General features: G+C 45.3%; 1 protein-coding gene across 2 annotated transcripts in view; it reads left to right on the top strand.

Moving 5' to 3' along the window:
- The window catches only part of TMEM255A (transmembrane protein 255A), a 28,185-nt gene extending 11,506 nt beyond the window's left edge, over window positions 1-16,679 (top strand). The window contains exons 4-9 of one of the 2 annotated variants that reach the window (XM_055727537.1): window positions 3,029-3,118; window positions 5,027-5,089; window positions 6,145-6,233; window positions 8,958-9,120; window positions 10,452-10,595; window positions 13,985-16,679. In XM_055727537.1, coding sequence (XP_055583512.1) covers window positions 3,029-3,118; window positions 5,027-5,089; window positions 6,145-6,233; window positions 8,958-9,120; window positions 10,452-10,595; window positions 13,985-14,143 — 708 coding nt within the window. In that variant the 3' untranslated portion in view covers window positions 14,144-16,679. The remainder of the gene's footprint in view (window positions 1-3,028; window positions 3,119-5,026; window positions 5,090-6,144; window positions 6,234-8,957; window positions 9,121-10,451; window positions 10,596-13,984) is intronic. The other variant, XM_055727538.1, reaches the window with a different exon arrangement.
- The last annotated feature ends 1,369 nt before the right edge of the window (window positions 16,680-18,048 follow it).

An 18,048-nucleotide genomic window follows, 5' to 3' on the forward strand; every position in this document is an offset into this window, starting at 1 on the left:
AAGGAGTTGAGCAAGCCAGTGTGGCTGATGGGGAGAGCTAACCTGAAGCAATGCTCCTCGCTTTCTCCAGCCTGCCGACAGGAATAGACCTCTCTTGTTTTTCCCTCCCGAGTGTATTGGCTTTCATGCCACACGTCTGCACTTCTCCCTTGTCACACTAAGGGAGAGCTTTCGTCCCCCCAGGGAGGGCCAGCTGCCCGCCTGCCTGCTGGCACTGCAGGCAGCTCTGACTTATACCCGAGCTGCCCGCTCAGCAGTTTTCAAGTGAGGAGTCAGCATTTTATGTGCTTTTGTGACAGTCGTCCGTGCCATGGAAAAGTAATAACCACCAGCTTCACAGCCCATCTGTCGCGGGACCGAGACCTAAAGGGAACCTCAGCCCAGGACGCTCCTGCTTTGTGGTTCCTGCGCTATCTTGAACCCAGTTTGTCTTTTCTTGACTGAATGCTGCTCGGTGTGGCTAACTTCAGCAGGAGTTAGATGAGCAAAGACCAATCACTGTTAGCACTTGGCTTTTGAGAGGGATTTCTACTTGCTATAGTAACAGTATTGTCAACCCCAAATAAAAAAATCTTCTTGGCAAATCATGAGATTAGTTGAAAACCATGGGGTTTTTTAAATTAATTTGTGTGGTTTTATTTGCTGTTTGATTTTTTCAGTATAAATTCTGAGTGTTTGGTTTTCAGGCTTTTCTTTCACCATCTGAGAGAGAGGAAACTGTGTGTAAATGAAGTGAGCAAACCCATTTCTAACACCAGATCCTTGTATCCTAGTAGGACTGTTACGAAAGTATCATCATTAACCTTGTATTATTTTAAATAACCATATTAGCAGCTCCTATCTGCAAGCAGGGGCGACTGACAAATACCCTAATTGTATATATTTAGTGCTTTGCTCATATCCCGTCTCCAAGGGTCATGCTATTTAGGGAGAATATCCTCTTTCATATACGTATGAAACAAAGGACAGTACAAATAAAAACTACAACAGAGAAATTGCTACAAAATAACCTAAGCCATAAACCCCATTTCTTCCACCGAGACTGTAAGAAGCTGTGCTTTCCCCCATTGTGTGGTTTCACTGGCCGTGGGTGGCTGCTGTAATGGGTAGTGCAAGTTGTGATCCACTTGTGGGGGTGGTGTGGGTCTGAGCGGGGAGGAAATGCTGGTGTTTACAGCTGACAGAAACAGGGTCCCAGCAGAGGACCTGATCGTGGAAACCTTGTCACCTGCTGCCATCTGCAAGTACTTCGTGGCACAGCATCTAATATTCCAGTAACAGCTTGTTACTAGTGACCGTGAGTTGTTTGTATGGTCATTGGGTTAATTTCACGGTCTGCTCTATCTACTGCTGCAGTTCTTATTTGCAGTGGGACAGTGTACATCTTGAATAGTTGCCTTATCTAGAAAACCATTTATTTTTTTCTCATTTTGAAGCTGACTGAAGTAAGCAATTGTACAGGGACCATTTCCACTGTCCCGAGTGAGCCCTCCTGCATCTCCAGTCATTGCTCAAGCTGGCCTGGTCTGCACATGGATGTTGCTGGAGGAAGGTGTGTTTTCACTGAGGGAGGTTTAGGTAAAAACAGTGTGATTAACCTAAAAATCCTGAGATGCTTTCAAAATGCATCCAGGATCCTTCTGGCTTGTGTTTGCCAAGGGGAGCTTGAGCCTCGTGCAGTGGCAGGAACCAAGGTTTTCGAGCAAACTTAGCACCTGGAGCTTTAAAACAAACATCCCCGGTGCCAGGAGACCTGAGGTATCTATCAGCACTGGCCAAGCTAACTATTATTTTTATATTTGTGCTATTAGTGATTTTTACTGTCACTCAAAGCTCCCGATGACAAGAGTCACCCTTGTACTTGTGGAAAAGCAGTTTTTAACAGCTGCCAGTGACCAACACTTGAAGGCTGTGATCGCTGGAGTGGAAAACCACCAGGGAAAAACCCACTGAAGTTTCCAGTTCTTTAAATGGAAATACTGCTGTTCCTCAAGCTATGTCTCTGTGAACCTCTGTCCGAATGCCACGCTTGCCACCCCTCCGTGGCCCTGTTTGTATTCCTGATGTGCTTTGGTGAGGGGGATTAGGATCTGTGTGTGTGATAAGCTGGCTGCTGGGGAGCAAGGAGAGGGGTCATGTCAGCGCTTACACATGGTTTCCTCAGCTGAGCACTGGCACCTTGGCAGAGGTGGTGTTTAAAGTGTTTAGTGGGAGAAGAGGCTTTTTCTCATACTGGGGTTGGGGTTTGAGCATTTCTGGTTTACCTTCTGAATGCCTTCACCCTAATTTTGCAAAGGGGCAGGAGGGGTGCAGAAAAGGATCAGACCTTTCTGGCTTCCCTCCTTGTGCTGAAGGTGGAGATGGATCTGGATCCTGCAGCTCCTCCAGGCCAGAGGGGAGGCTCCGTGGGCTGCGCTCGCTGCAACCTGGCACTGAGGAGCCCAGCCAGGCTGCCGTGGGGGTGTACAACACGATGGCATAGGCTGCTCGCCTGTCTTCTGGTCTCACAGCTTTGTGCTTATGCCTGTGTGAAAACATTGTTTCCTGAAGGCACAGTCCCACCAGAGAGGTCTGCACACAGCAGCCTCCCATGTCCTTACAGCCTTACAGGACACGGGGAAGTGTTCACTGGAGCAGCTCCCCACAGCACTCCGGGATGGGGAGAGAAGAAATCCCCTCCTTTCTCTCCAGGGAACAGTTAAGGACAGCAGCAGCAACCAGAAGAGGAGGTGTATCCTCCGCCTAAGTTTAGTGCTTTGGACTCACAGAAAAACTTGCATTACAACATCAAGTCCCCAGAGAACCAGTCTGGCACAACGCTCTACTGCTGCCTTGCAGGAGCAGACGCTCTCCTTTGAGACGCACATCCCATTGCCTTCAATGAGACCAGTCTGTGTAGCCTGGGCGAACATTTGGGTCATTGATTGCTTGAGGGTGTATTGACTGTGGTTTACATCCTTGTGGAGAGGGCATGAAACACTTGGTTGTGGAGAGGCAGATGATACTTTGTTTTGTTTTCCTTTCTCAGCTGGTTGCATCGATCGTGTTCATCAGCTTTGGCGTCATTGCTGCGTTCTGCTGTGCCATAGTAGACGGCGTCTTTGCTGCCAGACACATAGTAAGTGCCTCCAGGAAAACACAGGTCCTGCAGTGCTTTTAATCTAGGAAAACAAGTGATGGTGTCTGTAATCCCCTGTCAGGCCACATCAAACCCTGTAAAATGTGTCATGTGCTGAATGCTGTTTTAAATCATATGCTTTAGAAAAATGTACCAGTTTTTCAAAAATATTTTTGAAATTAGCAGCAAGCATTAAGATCTTAAAACTTTGCTCTATTTTTTATGTATGCTTTATATGTTTACTGAGTCTCAAAACTAAGATGTCATGTGAATTACAGCTATTGCCCAGGGACAGTATATGAGCAGTAACACCTATGGTATTTTAGATGTTAGCAGAGGTAGTTCTTAATGCTGATTGAACCGCTGCATCTACCGTTGTGCTAGAATGAAGCAATTTGATATGAAGCTCATTAAAGTGTTACAGTATGAACAGGAAGCACTTGCAGTAGGTTCTCAGTTTCCATTTGATGACATATACGAGCTGCTGCTGTCATGACCAATTGCTAGTTGTGGGACATGCAAAAGCTTCAGTTATATATTTCAGTATAGAAATTAAAAACCACAATCCCATTTAAGCCTTTTAATTGAAATTTATAACTGCAAACAGATTTTTGTCCTGCAACTCTGCAGTTTGACTTTTTTTTTTTTTTTTTTTTTTTTTGTATTTTTCAAAATGGGATTAAAAAGACAGATTTGGGGTTTATTTGTGATCAGAATGGGAAGGAATTTCAGAAGGTCAGAATTACCCATGAAGTAGAAACTCCCCGTGTCAGCTGGCTTGTTATTCTTCTTGTAAAGCTGGCTCCTGTTTCCTGCCTCTGAGCATTCCAATGGTAGAAAGACATCTGGATGGCAGGATTTGCTGACAGAGCAAAGGGCTGCTCCGATCAGCTGCATGATAGGTCTCTGTCTGTCTGGATGCAACCAGCAAGTCTTGGCCATCTCTGATGTCCCTTGCGAGGATGTGTGAAGAATTAGCTTTGATAAAAAGGTGAAGGTCTTTGACTCCTGATCGTAGTCATGTGGGTCTGAGCCCTGCAGACTTGTTCTGGGATTTTTAGGTGCTGACCTCATGGGTCGGGCGATGGCATGAGCTGGCATCTCCTCCCGGCTGGCCCTGGGGACTTCTGCATATCTGAGGCAGCCAGAACTGAGCAGTTGGGATGACAAGGGCTCTGGTTTCTGCCTCTTGATGAACGGACATGCTTTTGGCCTCGCTTCACCCTTTAACAGTCCAAAAATGTCTTGCTGGAGATGTGCTCCTGCCGCACTAGGACATAGTGTTCCCCTTGTTGCCTGCTGCTGCCCTGCCACCCTGAGCTTTGGATCAGGTGCCCAGGGAGCAAGTCTGACTGCTCCTGGGAAGAGCTCGCTGATGTGGATGCACATCCAGCATTGCTTTCCTTGAGGTTTTGTCCTGGGAACCAGGCTGCCCCAAAGTGAGACTTTAGTGCATGTTTGCAGGCTGAGCCATTGGTAATCCTCCAGAGCTTTCCCACAGCTCACTGAAGAGTCCAGAAAGACAAATTTGCCAACAGTTTAATGAGAAATTATTATGATTCAGCATGAATAACCCTCAGAAACATGTCAGGCAGCCTTGGGATGTGTCTGGGGGGATGAGGAATGAATCATTCAGTTCAGGGTGGCCGCCCTCACCCAGACAAGCCTGGCTTAAGAGCCTGATTCTCCTCTGTTAGCTGCAACAAGCACATGCCTCCAAGGACCAGGGTTAAACAGGGGACCTGGGGCTTGGGGGGGCTGCTGTGGGTGGGGAAGTTGCAGAAGAGCCACTGTATCGAGATGCTGATGCGAGAGCAGAGTCTCTCTAAAGCCTGGCCCCTTTGCCCAGGCCAGCTAGCTGATGTTGATTTTGCTGCAATGCTAAGCCTGGTGCTTTTTTGTCTGCAGGATCTGAGGCCACTGTATGCGGGGCGATGTCAGTACTACTCCAAGAGTACCACCCCACCAGAGGTGAGAGCAGGTGCTGTCTCTGGGAAGGGGCCAACTTCATGGTGCAGGTGGAGGAACCTGCTGCTAGGCTGCTGCTCCGGTGTCCCAGAGGTCTGGGAAGTGAGGAAGAGGCGGGAGGCTGGCTCTGGGGCAGGAGCAGGGTGCTGGGAGGACTTGGAAAGTGAATTTCTCTATGCTTGGTACTGCCACATTAGTGAAGGAGCAGGTGGAGAGGAAGGGGATGTGGGATTGGAAGATACACCAGTTTTTCTAGATTTGCAGCTGCGCATTCAATACAGGAGCAGGATGGTGGGTTAGGAGCTCAGACAGCAGTAATTTCTATGGATATGAGCAACATATACCAGCCTCTGCACCTCTTATTGTCTGTTGTCTTCTCCAAAGAGAAGCCCATTGGTGGTGGATGTTCCTGCTACATACTGATAGTGTGTATGAACATCTTCAGCTACCTTTGCTGTGTGCTGAGATTCCCTCTGAGATTTCCTCACAAGTTCCCAAATAGTTTTGAATAACCACTATATTCCAAATTAAAATGTCTGCTTGATGTGCAAAGTACTACCCAGTAGCATTCATGGGGTCCATTTACTTTTCAGCCCAAAGACTGTCCATGTGAACTTGGGTGTTACTACCCACAGGCAGACAGTTCGGTGCTTTAGTCAGTTATTCACCAATATGGGAATCTTGCTCTTAGTTTGCATCATCCTGTTGCCAACTCTTTGCTCTGAGTTGCTGTGTAGTGTGGTGGGTTAGTTCAGTCAGGTCTTGGTTGCTTGTGAGAGCTGCACAACGCCCTTCCAACGCAGACATGTGCTTATCTGTGACTTCCCCATAGTGAAAAGAAATGCTGGTCTCTTCTAGTCTAGTGTGTCTTTATTCCAGTGTAACTGTGTAGTTTGTAGGAGCTGTGCTGCAAGATAAGGAAAGAAAAGTCTGCCTGGGGCTAATCTGGAGATCAGTGCAAAATCTCTACCTGTAGAGCAGGCCAAATAGCAGCAGAAATAGTGTTTGGTGATTATGTCCTTATGTGCTTTTATGTATTTTTTTCTGTATTCACACAGGCAATCTGTCACCCACAGCGCCGTGCACCCTGCACACCGAAAATAAAAACCAACACCTGCTTCTGCTGTGACCTGTACAACTGTGGAAAGTAAGCCAAAAATACCATTCCTAGCTGTGGGAAGGGTGAGCAGTGGTCATGCTGGTCTGCAGGTGTCTGAACGGCCAGGCCAGGGCGGGAGCAAAGTATCAGTTAATGACAGCTGTTGTGGAAAGGTATCTGAAGCTGTGGTTGCTAGCCACAAGGACTCCTAAACAAAAGATACCAAGTAAAGGGAGGTATGAAATGCACTAAAGCTGTCCCGGCTACGGGTGAGCATGCTCTGGGCCAGCCCAGCTGGAAAAATGGAGAGGGTCAGAATTTCCTTTATTTCCACACTTGGTGCCTTCCCCAGTTTTTCCCCTATTGAGTGTCCCCTGTCCTAACACCTTCCTTCTTTGTTGGCATTGTTTGTTCGCTGGATTTTATTTTGGTTTAGAAGACTGAAGATTTAAAAACCGGGACACTGTTCTTCCTCACCTTGTCACTGTTTCATTCCCCATCCTGGTAACAGGGAGGAGAGTTTGCAGGCTGGTGCCACCTGTGTGTTCATAAATCAGCGTCCTCTCTGCCCAATGAATATCTTTCATGGCCACAAGAGGTTGGAAGGTGTACCAGCACTGTGCAAAGATGAGTCAGAAGGGTGCTTACCAATCGAGAGCCACTGCATAGTGATCACACCATCATTAGATCTGGCTACTATGCCTAAACCAACTTAATTTATAGCATGTGCTGCTTATATCATTTGGAGTGTCTAATGTGTGTCAGCAAGCAATTAATAAATTGATCTTTTTAGTGCTGGCTCTTGCCCAGGGCTGTTTCAGCCTCAGCATTTCTCACAGTACTTAGTTGGGCTGGTCCCCACTTGAATCATTGGTGGTGGTGGAGGAAGATCAGAAGCTTCTGTTGGGAGAGGGTGGTTCTGCAAGCTGGGGTGGTTCTGCAAGCTGGGAGGGTAATCCCTGGTCTCTGTGGGACTTTGTTTCTGTGGAAGCCACTGCAGATGGGTGAAGTTCACGCTTTCCTATGGCAGTTTACAGAACACAATACCTTTTTACGAGCTGAAGAAAGTGATACACAGAGAAGTGATTGGAATAGAAAAGCTTGTAACTCTTCTGGGTTTTTTCGGTTGTTTTATTTTTTCACACACACACACCCTGGCTGGTTGAGGGTCCTGTGACCCATTTTCACCTCTCTATCAGTTGTTACCATCTCAGTCTAGCTTAGTACCACACAATTGTTCTGTACTGAGGAGGTGCTGACTCTTTTGGGATCTCAAAGACACAGACACTCAAAGCTGGTTAGCTCACATGTTATGGAAAGGATGGAAAATACAGAAAAAGTGACAGCAACCTTGCATCCCTCCTGATGCTGGGAACCCTGGCTATGGCAGCATCGGTTGAGCCTCTTCCAGTTGCTAAGTACATGCTGTACTTATCTGTGCAATGCTGAATGTCCTTGGTGCTACACCAAGGCTTGCTGGGAGCCTTACACTCACACATCTCCATAGGAACAAGCTCTTGCAAACAGTAAATACAGGTTGTATTGTTAAAGGCAGTCATGGTATGTGCTCAGGTTATACAGAGGTCATGCAAGCTAATACAGGTTTTACAATGTGTGGTTATGCTCTGCCTTGATTCTGTTTCAAGTCCTTGTCTCCTTGTTGCAATGGCTTCTGCAGTGGCCTGCTGCAACAAGATACGGAAAAAAGGAGAAGAGGAAACAAAAAATGAGTAATGAGGGAAGGAGAGTGGCTCTTGTAAAAGGGGACAGGTTCCTGCAGGCCTTGCAGAGTCTGCTGGGGAGCTGAGCCTGGATCTCCTTGGCTCTTGGCCTTAAATACAAGCCTGTTCTTCCCCGTTTCCTCTAAGCCCTCATGCAGTTTGAGCCTCACCCCATATGTGAGCTGGGAGATCAGTCATTCGTAAGCCCTTGTTATTGTTTGTCCCCAATAAATATGTTTTCTTAAGGAGAATTTGCTGTAGCCCACTACATCTGGTAAGCTATGCCAAAGGCCAGCCTGTTTCCCCAAGTGGCAGAGTCAATACTGAAGAATCCTGCCTGTGAGACTCCAGCCCATGTGTTGCAGGAGCTGCTCTTCCCTTTCCAAAATAATGACCTAAGTGGATTCAACCCAGTTTTACCCATCTCTTTTCTTCCTGTTGAAAAGCTTAACACCGTGGGCAGAAAGGCCTCTCTGCCAGGGTCCCATGGCTGCCAGCCCATGCCGTTGTAGAGCTGCAAGGGGCAGACGACAGGAGCAGGGCGGCTGAGCTGGATGCACTTTGGGGCCAAGCCCTGCGGTGCCAGGAGGCCAACTGTGCTGGCCTGTGCCTGTCCCACCCCGCTGCTCTTGTGGCTGTGAGGAGCAGCCAGTGCTGCCCTAAGGGGCAGCTGCCGCTCCTCTGGACATGGACTGATTTCTCTGGTTAATTCCAAGACCGGTTTGTCCTTGGGAAGCCTCCAGGACCTCTGTGGAGATTTCAGATGGTAAAAATCAGAGGCAGGTTCAGACTCAAGGTCATTTGGGTATTTGCAAGTCTTGCAGGACTTGTTTCACAACAGATGGAGCCATCTTCTGCTGTTGTCATGCAGGGAGATCTCAGATGCCACAAGCATGGGATCTAGCAGGCTTCATCCCCGCTCCCTCAGTAGTTAGGTCCAGGCTATCATTAAATTGCAGAATGCGTTTAACTGTCCAGCAGGAGTACTTAGGTTTTATGATGTGTGGTGCATTTTTTTATCATTATTGTTGGTGGTTTTTTTCTAACCTAGCAGAGTAGAGATTTCTGGAGGCTACTATGAATACATTGATGTCAGCAGCTGCCAGGACATCATCCACCTTTACCACTTGCTTTGGTCGGCAACGATTCTGAACATAGTGGGGCTATTCCTGGGGATCATTACAGCAGCGATACTTGGAGGCTTTAAAGACATGGTAAGATGGTACCAATTTCTCTGTGCATTAAATGCAACAAATCAGGCAAATTGCCTTTTTAAAATAATCATGAAAACAGCTATTAGTATTTCAATGCAAATGATCTATGCATCACTGCAACCAGGCTGGAAGGAAGGGCATAAAATAACTGTAAGTAGAAAGTTGAAATTACTTGCTTTTCTGACCTGGTGTCACCACCTGAACACAATTAGAAAAGATGAATAGAATTGGGAGATTATATTTTCAAGAGGAATCTTCTCAGATCTGTTGGCAATACCAGGATGAATAAAAATAAGCTCTTTGTTAAAAACTGATCTTCCTTTTCATAGCATCACCTTCTACAAGGAAATGTGTGGTGCTTACTCATGAATTGTTGATTTTATAGCAGTAATAAGGTTCTGAGCTTTACAGACTGTTCAAGCAGCCGTGTTAGGCTGAAACTCTCCATCTCATTTCTTCATTATGCAGAATCTGAGAGGCTGAACTGGGGACCAAAACTAGGTGAAAGATTGCAAACTTCAGATAATGAAAAAAATGCTGTTCTGACAACATGACCTTTGAAATACCCTCACTTAATCAGGCTGCCTGTACCTTCCATAGAGTTTTGTTCTGCAGAGGACAAATCGATGGGGAGAACTGAACGTTCAACGGATAAATCTGGGGGGGGGGTTCAGTCTTTTGCAACTCATTCAGACTAACACAAAATGAGACACCAGAAAAGAGCATTTATTGTCCTGGCAATATATTTTTCTTACAAACAAATCTTGGGCCCTGCACTAAGGGTGCCTTATTTCAGAGCTCTGAATTTTCCTATGCTCCTTTCAGTCTTACCAACATCTTATCAGACAAAATGGGAGACACATCCCCAGCTCTTCGTCATGGCCTTTTGTGGTTTGATCCACATCAGATGGCCTGTAAATGTCTGCAAAAAAAAGATGTATAGAATTGTCTGTGAACAGCACTTCAAAAGGAGTTGAACTATGCTTATCTCAAAATGCACTGAATAACAGGGTAATCCAAATTAATGGATTCTATCTCCTACTCATGAGGATTCAATCTGAACGGTCGTTTCGTTTGAGTGCTGGCATACAGTGGACTATTGCCAGTTTGTTCTGTGGAATCTGAGAGGAAACAATAGGTGGCTGAGGAATGAAATGACCTTGGGACTTACTTGCTGCCTGAGAGGGAGCCAGATTGCCAGTTGCCAGTCCAGCAGAGTTGAGCTCTAAAGACACATAGTGCTCCTTTAAATCATTTCTGCTTTCATTCAGCTGTCAGCTTTGCATGACTTGGTTAGTAGCCTTGAGATTCTCTTCTTTTTGTTTTAACAGACGCCTTCACTCCCTACGCTGAACTGTACGGTTGAAAATGCCCACCCTTCAGTTTCCTACTACTCAAGGCCACAAGTGACATCCTACAACACCTACTACCACAGCACTCCTCACCTGCCTCCCTACTCCGCATATGACTTTCAGGTAGGGAACATTACAGGATGTTTCCTTGTTTAGCGGCAAAGTTAAATCTGGCTGGTCTGCAGGACTCTGGAAGCCTGTCTTCCTGTCATTCACACAGTTTAATTTTCCTGTTCCTGCAGAGAATACCAAATCTTTCCTACTAGGCATTGGTCCTTGGCAGTGCTCTCTTACTAAGGCACTGTTCTCCTGAAAGCTGTCCTTGAAGAGAAGGCAACAGGAGGCTGCCTGCCTGCCTTCCCTATTGTTTGCTGGTAGAGGCCACATTAAAAATATGCATTGCCTCTGGCACTCACAATGCTCTGAAGGCAGAGGCAAAGCGAGGTATTCAGGTGCTGGGTTTTGTTAGGCCAGTTATGTCTGAGAGAAACAGACGAACTGTTGGAAACAAGCTGTGTGAGCTCCTGAAGACGCATACTAGCTGAAAAGCTATTCTGTTCTGGGTTTTTTTCCACATGTTTCAGCTAGTCTAAGAACAGTGCTCGCAAACATTACCTCTGCTGTAATGCATCCCTTCTGAGTTACGGAGCTGTGCTGTTGGAAGCGGTGATTTCTTGTGAACCTTGCTGTCAATAATCAGCTTTCACTTGCTGAAGCAGATGAGGACATTTCTTCCTCAGATCTTCTGTCAGGTGCATGTTACCACAATAGTGGTGTTAACACATCATACATTTACTTTGCAGCCATCTGGGCTGAAGACTGGGTTTTTATTAACAAGAATTTAAGGTCCTGGACATCATCTAAGAGGTGTGCTCTGTGATAGCCACCATCTCCCTCATCAGAGGTAACACGAATCTAAACCTTTCTGGTTTTGCTGCCAGTGCCACTAGACAACGCTGTTGTCAGGGCTTCCTAGAAATATTTGAACACTTAGGTCAGAATTTCTAGGATGTATTTATACAGATTTGTGACTCATTTTTGAGATTAATGCAACCTGAGACAGTCACTAGTGTTGTATAACTTTTTACAGTGACAGAAATGCCAACCTCGGCGCATACCAAACCGAGCTCTGCTGCGAAGTCCTCTCTTCTCAGCCGCTGAGTGCTGTTTAATGCCGGGTTTGTCTGTGCTGCAGCCGCAGTACCAGCAGAGAGCTTGGCATGGGTGGGTTTACCCTGCTTCCCAGCTAGAAGTGCTGCAGGGGCTCTGCTAGTCTGTACAGCTCAGCCGGGTGGGTGGAAGTCTCTCTGCGTCTCACTGCTGAGCATAGGCGCTGGCACAAAAGCTGGGCATAAATTGAGGTAATCTAAAGTGAAAATAGCCAAGTGTCTCTTTCAGGTGCAATTCCAAGTCTGAGCATTGCCTATCTTCTAGGGAACCTGAGGGCCTGTGTGAAAGCATTAGCTGTGGAGAATCTCTTTTGCCTCGAGCCCTAGTCTGACCCGAGCAGTGTTTGTACCACCCTGACACCTTCTCCCCTGCCATCCCACAGCACACAGAGCAAGCCCAGCCTTGCCTCTCACATCCCCTTTGAAGGCTGCACTCCCTCTGATGCAAGAACTGGCCAAGTCAGTGCTTCCCACTCATCCCACACATCTTTCACAGGAAAAAAACCCCACCAGCACTCCAGAATCTCTAAGGAAACCTGTGCCCCTGCAAGAGCCTGGCTTTCTCACACAGCTCTAAAATGGCACGCTCAGCTCTCTGGTTTTTGGAGGAACACAAGCCGATGGGTGCTGTGGTGGTCACGGTGAGTGACTCTCCACCCAACCGGTCATGGTGAGGAAGGCAGCAGGCCTCTTGCAGCGTGCCATGACGGGAACCAGGCAGGAGGAACGGGCCCCACTGGAAGCAGTGCTGGTATCATACTCCTCACCCTCTGTGTTTGGCTGGGGGCAATGAGGCAAGAAAGTCTCAGTCCTGCAGCGTTTTGACTTCTGCAAGCCCTGCAGAAGGCTCTGCAGGCTGTGACGAGAGAAGGCAGGCGAGCGGTGGCCTTCTCTGCCTTTCACCCTCTGTCGAAAGAGGAATTAGCGCTGTCATCCCAGCCACCGCTTCGTTAACAGAGCCAAGCTGCTGTCTGCATCTGTGCAAGCCAGGCTGGCTTGCAGCCGTGGCAGCTCCGCGCTGAGGCAGTGGGCACAGGCACTTTGTAACAGTGAAAACCTGCTTGCTAACAAGTGGCAGCACCACGGCGGTGCCCTTCCAAATGTCTGTGCAGTCATTTGGCTTTTGGTGAACTGTTGTGGTGTTTGAAATGGGAACAGTTTGCATGGCTTTCTGTGAGGTCCTCGATGAGCAGGCTGGTCTATATACCTGCTTAATAAACCATCGCAGGTTAATGTTAGGGGAGTGATTAAAAAAAGAAATGCCGTTTGAAAACCTGCTATTACTGCAGAGTCCATCATCCCTCCACCCACCCAGGTAAAATCTCATGGTCCCCACTGCGTGCGGGGACCCCCCCGACGTGCACTCCCACGCCCCTTCCCAGCCCTGTGCAGATGCTCCTTGCACTTCTGTCTCTGCCGGGGCCTTAAGCCGGGCACGTTTGGGATTTGCAGTCCATGCCCACAGCCGGAGGGTGCTGGAGGGGTGCGTGGTGCTGCAGCAGAAAGGTGCTGCGCTCCAGCTTGCTGGTGGTGCAGCCGGGCACCATCCAGCACCGCTTGCTCTGCAGGTGGCTTGTTTGGGTGGGCCAGATGGCCGAGAGCAGCACGGGGCGCAGCATGGCTGTCGGGGATAAAACCGCAGTGTATTAGTGGCTAGAGGAGCAAACGTAAATAACTGTATTTGGTTACCTGTTTGCCTGGCCTGTTTCTGGACAGAACCCAGCCTGTGTGCAGGTCTCTGACACTGCCTGCACCGTGTGACTTGAGGCTTTAGACCTAAGGTACTTTTGATAATGAAGTCATTTTGGAGAGCAGAAATTAATCTCCAGGCATGTACAATTTTGTTTCTGCACCTGTGCGAGCTTTTTACTTTACTGAAGGAATAAATTACTTTGTTATCATTAATTTGGGGGGGTGGGGCGTGTTATTTGTGGTGAAGAAAAAAGGTAGTGTAAAAAGAAATTTTCTGCAGCTTGTTCATTGTTGCTACTGGCTGATGTGTGAAGCCCAAGATTGGAGAGCGACTCACCAGTTTTCACTCGTCCAGCCTCTGTGAAATGCAGCAGGTACACAGAAGTGATGAGAGAGAAGTGTTTTATTTTAATTTTTTTAAATGCCTTCTTCAGTTTTAGGTCTAAGGAGTCTCATGCAAAACTTACTTACAGGCTGTGCTTACCTGGAATGCAACAAGTTATTTGAATACTTATTTGTATGTACATATGTTTTGCAGAAGTGAGCCTTGAAATGTTAATTTTGCACTGCTTCGTAATGAAGTATCCCTTTGCCAAGATCCTTTACATTAAGAAGTGGTTACATTACAGCCTTCTTGCTGTCTCCCTGCAGCATTCCAGTGTGTTTCCAGCCTCCACTCCTTCTGGCCTCTCCGATGACCCCCAGTCAGTGTCGCCGTCTCCCAGCTATATGTGGTCCTCTAATGCGCCACCTCGTTACTCACCACCGTATTTTCCACCTTTTGAAAAGCCACCGCCTTATACGCCATAAAGAATGTGGGAAAGAAGAAAAAAATATTTGCCATTGAAATAATTGTGAACATTTTGTATTTATATTTTACTGTGGTAGGGAGCAGAAGGATAGATACAGAAGATAATTGCAAATACAAATATTAGACTGGACTGTTCTTTCTTGCGAGACTTACTTCAAAGGTTTAACAACAGAATATGAGGAAGGGGACATACTACTGATGTTTTGCAATGTCAGTGAGTAGCAGGTGACCTAAATTCCAACCTCTTTGTGTTACCGCAAGGTTCATGTAGTCCTGGGTTTTTAATAAAGCGATACAACACAGATGATAGATTCTGGTCTGCCTTACTCCACCTTGTGCCAAGCTGAAGTAAGGGTAGCCAAGATCAATAGTTGCCAGAGAGCATCAGTCTGTTTAAGGTGAGGGTGCTTGCAGACAACTCGATTTGACACTTGTTTTATTTGGCCTTGAGGCTCCAGTTGCTGGGATTTCTGGGGGCTGTAGAACCTAGCTCACATCATGTGTTGGTTACAGCCTACACACTGGAAAAATCTTGAGGGGAATGACAACAGTGTCTCAAACTTTAACACTAATGAGAAGAGATAACATCATAGGATATTTTCATGTATGTCTAGCAAAACAATTGGAATATTGTTTTTTTAAGGGGATAAGCTTTAACAGGCAAGCTGTTTCTATTTCAGGATGATTCTTAAGATAGAAGGTGAAATGGAGTTGTCTCTCTCTGAATTCTGTGTAAGTAATGCTGAAGTCAAATAGTTTGGGTGGTTGCACTGCCTAAATCTTCCTTGTATTCCTATCAAGAGCATCAGGAACTGTCCACAAGTCACTGAAACAGTGCAGTGAAAATATTTTTTTCCCTTCTGTTTGGTTGAGAAATTTTTTTTTTTAGCTTGTGCTTTTAACTTTTTTAATGGACTGAGTCATCACACTGAATAAGCACTGTTTTAGTAGCTGTATTATGGGCTGCACATAAGGAATATCCACTAGTAGCTCTCCAAGATGTAAGTCTCACACGGATACAATTCAACACCTTGTAATATAGGATGAAACTGATAGGAATTTGCAATTATTGTTGTGACTTTCATTTAATCTCCAGCTGATGACTGTGCTGATTGATCTAGATTCCAACAGATTTTGCATGCATCCTGCATAACAAAAGAAGGTCAGCTTTGTTACACAGCATCCTGTAAAGTGTGGTTCTACTCCAGGAAGTGATTTCAGATGACAGTGTTCAGATCTGAGCTGCTCAGCCTGAGTGTTCTCAACTGCTTACTTCAGGGATAAAAAGAAGGTACTGACATTTTAGCCTTTATTTCCTAAAGATTTCATTTCCTTGGCGTCAGATTGTTGACCCTAATCCTCAGTTGTCTACCTTTACTTTCAGACAAAAAAGGTACCTAAAAGCTAAATCTGGCTTTCAGAATCTAGAAATGGGATATATGCGGGGAGGGGGGAATCCAGTTGGGTTTTAAACTGTGGCATCTCTCTAATTTTAACCTAAAAAAGAAAGAAAGAAATACTGTCAACATGGAAAACAAACACTGAAGTCTAATGTCACTTTTCAAAGTACATCCACACTTTATAACGCTGTTTTTAATCCTATGCATTTGCAAAGCCTGTAGGCTAGGCTATGTGTTAACCTTATTTCCACTGTTAAATACTAATCAGTACATTAATAAGCTAAAGAATGACACTGTTTATCCAGAAGCAAGTGTTAACTTTTCTCCAGTAACAAAGAAAAATAAATGGCTGGAGAAAGGAATACAACTCACAGGATTTAAAGCAGTAGTGTATGCAGAATATATCCTGGTGACATTTTGTTTTACTATAGATTGTTAAAGAGCAGCTTCTATATATTTGCATACTGGAAATAAATTTATATACTAGGGCATCATCCATTTTGTACTACATTTTCCTGAATTAAATCTTGATAGAGATCATGGGCAATTTCAAAATAGACAGTACTTCTGATAAAACTCCCCACAAAACTAGAATCAGAAGGGCACATTAATATCATAAAATATTTTATTGCTGCATCTTTGATATAAAAGCTAACAGTCCTGTCCCACTTCTGACAAACAAACTCTACCATTTGTGCCTGTCAACTAAATAGGGCTAGAAGGACTAGGGGACACTACAGGACAGGACTAAGAAACTCATGAGAATGTGACTTGGTGGCAGATAAATAATTAGGAAATTACTGTGTCATTGGTTTTGAGTTGACAAATACTAAACTTAGGAAATTATCCAAATTATCTTTTTTTTTTCTTGTAAGGTATATTTAAGCAAAAATTACATTGCTGCTTTAAATTCACTATAAAAGGACAAGTCCATCTTCACATTTAAAAAATTACCGGTGGGATTTTCTGTTGAATTACCTGTTTCCTTCTGCTTGATCAAAACTAAGCGTTTAATGTAAATGCAACATTCTGCACTGTATTCATCATTTCTTATGAGAATGTCAAGATTGTGACTCATATGTACCCTTTTATTACTTTACCAAAGTTAAATAAAATTGTGTGACTTTTGTAAACATTTATAAATTGCATTTCACATTTTAGCAACTTCACTGTTTTACAAGCATCTTTAATGTTAGTTGATGAATCCCAGTATAATAGCACCGTTTAAAAAAAACCCAACAGTGGCAACACAAAAAAGCGTGCCAAAAAAATGTATTTTGCTATAATGCAAACCGGTGTTTCTACCAGGATTAGCTAGAGACACTTTTTTTTTTTTTTTTAGATTGTTTGTAAAAGCCCCAAATGCCCCCCCACTTTGTAATTCTGCAGTTCTACCCACGCAGTGGGGTGTCCTGACTTCAATCACTGTAAAGTCGTATTACTGCTGATTTTTTGCTTAACACTGAGTCGAATAATCCAGCCAGTGCAGCATCAGTGTCTCCTTTACTTACTTTCATGTTGCCTAGATTACTCTGGGTTTAATTGGGCCTATAAGAAAGATGGGAAAAGAAAGACTTTTATTAGGGCCTGTAGCAATAGGACAAGGGGTAATAGTTTTAAACTGAAAGAGGGTGCGTTTAGATGAGATATTAGGAAGAACTTCACTGTGAGGGCAGCGAGGCGCTGGCACAGGTTGCCCAGAGCAGCTGTGGCTGCCCCATCCCTGGCAGTGTCCAAGGCCAGGCTGGATGGGGCTTGGAGCAGCCTGGGCTGGTGGAAGGTGTCCCTGCCCATGGCAGGGGGCTGGAACTAGATGGGCTTCAAGGTCCCTTCCAACCCAAACCATTCTATGGTTCTATAACTCTGTCCTACTAATGCCAGCTGCTCCTTGATATTAGCAGAAGTAGGTGGAAGCCCTAAGCCAAGGAGATAAAAGCATCTAAAACATCATTTGGTACCTTACTTATTAAATTGCATTCCTTACCTGCAAGAAGTCTGCATAAAGTAACTCATTTTCTCCATGTTAGCCACAGTTCACTAACAATCTAACTCTTCCAAATCGTAACTAGTCAGCAACCTGGTAAGAGAAGGTGCCCTAACCATGAGTTAGCTGAAATGCATTGCACTGGTCACTGGGTGTGTTTTTCTTGATTTCTAGCTCATTTGCAGTGATGGTAGTAGTCAGACAGACTGTTCATCTGCCTATTCTGAGAGTAAGCATGCATCATAACAGTCAGCTTACGATACACAGGGGAGTTTTTCAGCTAATTTGTTTTCTTGGAAAGTGCTCAACCAGAAGAAAACCACCCAACAAACAAACAAACAAAACAAAAAAATAGAAAAAAACAAAGTCCCAAATACAAACACACACACACACAGAGCCCCCAGGGGTTCCCTACTGTTCCCAAAGACCTGGAAAGGGAAATTATGTGAACTGTTGCTAATGTAACACATTAGACTGTAGAAGCTGAGTTGTCATTAGAAAGAAACATGCTACACCCATC

The sequence above is a fragment of the Falco cherrug genome, chromosome 15 (assembly GCF_023634085.1).
Source record: "Falco cherrug isolate bFalChe1 chromosome 15, bFalChe1.pri, whole genome shotgun sequence".
NCBI classification, from domain to species: domain Eukaryota; kingdom Metazoa; phylum Chordata; class Aves; order Falconiformes; family Falconidae; genus Falco; species Falco cherrug.